The following is a 5617-nucleotide window of genomic DNA, read 5'->3' as shown; positions in this document are numbered from 1 at the left end:
GACAATTTAGGCAACATATTCATGCTTTTCAGTCTATTTAAGCATTTTGTACCAACATGTCCTAATCTATCATGCCATAGATTTAATGAAACAACTATGTAAGCGGAAGAGAAAGCTTTATTATTAGCATTGTTTGCAGAAACATCACAATTGTTTGAACCAGCTAAAACATGTTTATTTCTAGCTATAGAAGCATCTAGCACAAAAAGGCCTCCACGCAAATATCCCTTTCCCAGATATTTCCCACAGTGAGTCAGAACCAGACGGTCAGACTCAAAAACCATTTTTATTCCAGCCTTATTGAGTAGGCCTCCGGAAATAAGGTTTCTACGTAGGGAAGGGACATAAAACACATTTTGCAGTAACAGAAGCTTCCCAGAATAAAGCGTTAACTCTAGTTTTCCTCTACCACTTACCTTAGAAATGTTGGAGTTCCCCATAAACACTTGTTCATCTTCGGTGTTGGGCTCGAGCACTTTGAACAGGTCCTTGTTGTTGCAGAAGTGGCGTGATGATCCCGTGTCCACAACCCACTCATCTGGGTCTCCCACCAGGTTGACCTCGGTTATCACCGCTGCTACCATTTCAGTGTTTTCTGTGTTTTCCACCAGGTCCGCTTGGTTCTTTGGCCCTTCCTGGGTTGACTTTTGACTAGTCTCACTTGTGGAACCCTTCCGGTGATAACATTGCTTGGCTTTGTTGCCTCTTTCTCCACAAACGTAGCACTTAGTGTTGTTTCTTCCTTCTTTTTTTTTTTTTTTTCTGAATTTTCCCATTTTTTGGACGATTTTTGTTGTTTGGTTTTGAGTTCTTCTTTTGATTTCTGGCACTTTCGCCAGTCTTTGACCTATCAAAACCACCACTTGTTTCAACCACATTAGATTTAAGGTTTTCAGAAAAATTACTAGTTTTTTGAACCATACGGTTCTCTTCTTCGATATTTATAGTATTGATCAGCTCCTGTAGGGTCTGGTTCTTCAGTTCGTGCTTCGTTTTGTTCTTGAAGTCCAGCCACGAATCAGGCAATTTGTCAACCAGCGAGTCAGTCAGGAAGGCATCGTTCACCAAAGCCCCTTCTGCTTTCATATCAGCTACAAGATTCTCGAAGTCATGTACCTGTTCAGTGTCGGGTTTAGCGTCTGTCATGTTGAAGTGCAGCCATCGATTCACAGTGTACTTTCGCCTTCCAACGTCATCAACACCATATTTTTGCTTCAGTAGTTCCCAGATCAATTTCGCAGATTTGTGCGGTGCGAACATGTTGAACAGCGCATTATTAACTCGCTGCAGTATGGTTGCGCGAGCTGTTTTATTATCCTTCTCACATTTCGAGTGAGTTGTCGGGAAATAGCAGGAACCTCTGCAGGCGCAGGTGTTGATATCGGTTCTGATGGAGCAGTTGTCGACTTAGGATCAGTCGAATCCTTGGAGGTCGCTGGTGTTGTAGATTGCGCAGGTGACTGCACTGCAAGCTCAACAAAGTTGGCAGGATCTTCAAAAATGACGTAATCCACATCTTTGGATTCTAACAGCATCAAAACCTTCGCAGCCCACCTCTTATAATTCAAATGGTGTTGTAGATTGCGCAGGTGACTGCACTGCAAGCTCAGCAAAGTTGGCAGGATCTTCAAAAATGACGTAATCCACATCTTTGGATTCTAACAGCATCAAAACCTTCGCAGCCCACCTCTTATAATTCAAGCCACCCGTGAGCGGTTCAATAGGAGTAACATCAGAGGTGGTGTTGGTCTGAGACATCTTTTAGAGACAAATGTTTTTAACTGTCGGATTTTGAGACTCGAATGTCGTAGACAGTTGTTTGCTGCTGTTTATGTAACTGGACGAAGGTTGTGTATTTAGTAGGATAGTATCTGCGTCGTGTTGTATAAACACTCCTTTAAAAACATTTGCGACCAGGGAATCGCTTGTTTTCGACAAGGCACACAGATACGCGGGATAAAACCTGCTTCTACAGCTCAGGCGTGATTCGTAGATCAAGGTGTGTTTGAAGGAGTTGGAAAAGACATGTTATATACTGATAGCTACAACTGCCTCTTCCTTTCCAGCCATACAGAAGAGCTACAAACCAGGAGATGAAGAGGGATCACTGCAGCACGTTCTTTTAACGTGTGTAGTGTGCGGACAAGGTGGTCAAAAGACCCATAAAAATAGGGGTTAAAATATAAGGCGAGAGCAAAATTTTGACCCTACCGCGCATGCGAGCCGAGCAGGTGGCGGCGCGCGCGATATCTCCCCTTGTTTCCTCTCCATAACACTTCAAACCTTAGGAAAATAGTTGGTGTTTAAATAGTGAGAAAAGGTGAGCTAGTCTTTCAATGTGGGACAAAGAGCAAAACTAAGTATGCCTCTTTAAATGTTCCCAATACAAACATCTTTTTAGGAGGTTTTCTCAAATTGAAGAGGAGGTGGTGAAGAATGTGGACAGAGGTAGGATATGATTGTCCTTGATGGACAATGAAACTTAATTTTTAGTCTTTCGATCTTTATGACTTTCCCTTTTTGTAGTTAGTGCATTTTCGTCTCTTCATATTTTTCTTTTGTTATTTTTCATGTTTCAATGGGTTTAATTGATTCAGGACTTTACTAAAAATTGATTGAAAAATATGGTTACTAAAAATCAGAGGTTATTAAAGTCCTAAATCAAAAATAAAAAATATAACAAAAGATAAATATGAAAAGACAAAAACATCCTTATCAAAAATAGGAAAAATCATGAGAAGGACTAAGTGTCCAAAAAATAATAGTCTGGGATGTTAAATGTCAAAAATGATAGTCTGTGACTAAATTTTGTGTTGCCACCAAAAACAAATGATCAATGGTGGAATTAACTCTTTATTTAAATATTGATTGTCACTCTTTTATCAAGATGAAGATGAAGACAAAACCAAGATCACGGATATTTAAAACTAGCAAATGTACAGCCAAAGTGTAAATCAATAATAAAATACACAATAAATCACTAATTAATTAATCAACATAATTAATAAAACTAAAGCATATATCTCAAATTTGAAGATTTTTAAAAAATAATGAATTTGATTATTTGATTTATTTCTTTTTATTTAATCAATTTGAACTTTAATACTCCGTATATATTCAGAGTTCACTTAATATAAACAATATATATATATATATATATATATATATATATATATATATATATATATATATATATATATATATATATATATTAAAATAGAGGGGGCCAAAAGTGTAGTTTCCTCTTATTATATATTAATATACATATACATATGTACTACAACTTTGGAGGGGGGTGGGGGTGAGTGGGGGTGGCCAAATTATATCGTGTACCAGGGCACACAATGTATTGTGCACCCTGGCCCAAAATAATGTCGTTTTTATAAGTTGATGAAGAGTTGACTCGATGGATGCTGTTCTGTCCGTCCAACCGTTACAACTTTACTTTTTTGTGTTTATGTGTATTATGTTAAGAGTTTATTTGTGTTATGTTAAGAGTTTATGTGTATTTTACTATAGAATTATGTACATACGAAACATGAAATTTTTAAAAGCGCACGATATAACAATTGGTGGGGGTGGGGGGGAGGCAAGACCCCTCTACTCCCAAACGTAGCTCATTCCCTATATGTATGTATACCAATATAATATTACTAGCTTAGTATTATAAATATTTTTCTAAAAGAATTTGTAAATATAAATCATGAAAATTATTTACATTATTATTAAATAAAAATAAAAATTCTTTCTCTTATTTTTTCTATTTATTTTTAAATATGTTAATTAAAATTTGCCAGTTTAAGAAGCTACGAAATAAAATTTGAACTAAAAGTTATTAAATAATTTTGTTTAATATTATATTAATATTGAACATGAATTTTTGAATACACGTACAAAATGCTAGTGTTTTAAATAAAGGCCTTTTTACAAGCTAGCTAACGGAAACAATCCATGCCTAATCTACAAAGCAAACTTATGCAATCCATTGCAGATAAATAATTGAAAAAATGAGGAATGCGAGTTTGTTTAGGATCGAATTCTCTTATAACATGTGTCGGATGTAGCAAACGGATACAGTATTCTAACCTTGGTCTGAATTCACTCTCTGACATTATTGGATCTTCATAAAGAAGACTCGATGTTGCAAACACCGATAAAGACAAATAATGAATAAATACAAACCCGACAATAATATGCTTATAATCCATCATATTTTTCTTCGTTGATTTTTTTTTTTTTTTTTAAATTGTCTGTATCGTCTAATTTCTCTTAGGATCAAGCGTGTCGTTATATATATATATATATATATATATATATATATATATATATATATTGCACATTTGCAATAATGTAACAACACGAACAGATGCATTATTTTTGACTTACTAGAAACAAAGTATCATTAATTAACAAGTCATCATCTGTTATGCGTTACATAATTGTCAATAAACATTTTTTAAACGGTTTTAGTACTTATGTTATTGTAATATATTTTTTTTTTTTTGGAAAAAAGTGTCAGATTGGCCCCTTAAGACGAGTGGATACAATTGGGTCCCCTAAGTGAAAAAAGCTCCATTCAGGTCTGCTAAACCTGTAAAATTGTTCAATTAAGTCCAAGTTGACTTGTTTATCAGGTTAAATGCATACGGTGTTGATATTTGTCTTTATTTTAATATTTTTATTAAAAATATTATTTATTATAAATTAATTAAATAATAATAATAATAATTAAAAAGAATTTTTTTAAAAAAAGTAGTTGTGGCCGTCCGGCCACGGCCGTCTAAGGAAGACGGCCATGGCCGACAAAGGAAAACGGCCATGGCTGTCTTCTAAATGTGGACGAGGGCTATGGCCTTCGCCGCCGCACTCGTTCCAGACGGAAGAGGCTGGACGTTTCAGTCCCGTCTAGTCCCATCCGTTTGGAACGAGGGCGGCGGCGAAGGCCATAGCCCTCATCCAGATCTAGAAGATGGCCATGGCCGTCTTCCTTCGTCGGCCATGGCCAGACGGCCACGACTGTCCTTGAAGAAGGAAGACAACCACCGGCTATCCGGCGTGGATAGCTGGTGGCCTGTTTATTATTATTATTATTATTATTATTATTATTATTATTATTATTATTATTATTATTATTATTATTATTATTATTTTAATTTACTTATAATAAATAATATTTTAAATAAAAATATAAAATAAGGACACGTGTCAACACCGTATGCATTTAACCTGTTAAACAAGTCAGTTTGGACTTAATTGAACAGTTTTACCGGTTTAGGGGATCTGAATGGAGCTTTTTCCACTTAGGGGACCCAATTGTACTATCCACTCGACTTAGGGGGGTCAATTTGACACTTTTTCCTTTTTTTTTTTTTTGGAAGGATGTTGTATTTAGTTTATGTACACAATAAAATTGGTCAATTTAGACAATTAAATCAACTCAACCAACAAAAACTGTGTCGGTTTGTTGATTTCGTATGAAATACTGTTTACATTTTTTTTTTTATAGATGCCTAGGAGGTTTAGTCGAAATAATTTTTTGTATTAATATTCACTTTGTTTTAATTTTGTATTAAGCAATGTATGTAGTAGACAGCTAATTAAATGACATATTAATTTG

The 5617-nt window shown here is 35.3% G+C and overlaps 1 protein-coding gene across 1 annotated transcript; it reads right to left on the bottom strand.

The window, feature by feature from the left end:
• Positions 1-726: 726 nt before the first annotated feature.
• Positions 727-1649, bottom strand: LOC109174457. The gene is made up of 2 exons (XM_019323695.1): positions 1359-1649; positions 727-1317 (listed from the first exon to the last, which is right to left on the bottom strand). The coding sequence occupies exons 1-2, from the start codon at positions 1647-1649 to the stop codon at positions 727-729; spliced, it is 882 nt and encodes a 293-aa protein (XP_019179240.1).
• Positions 1650-5617: the final 3968 nt, after the last annotated feature.

The sequence above is a fragment of the Ipomoea nil genome, unplaced genomic scaffold (assembly GCF_001879475.1).
Source record: "Ipomoea nil cultivar Tokyo-kokei standard unplaced genomic scaffold, Asagao_1.1 scaffold0642, whole genome shotgun sequence".
NCBI lineage: Eukaryota > Viridiplantae > Streptophyta > Magnoliopsida > Solanales > Convolvulaceae > Ipomoea > Ipomoea nil.
Note: the sequence above shows the minus strand (reverse complement) of the source record. Positions and strands in the feature narration are given on the sequence as shown.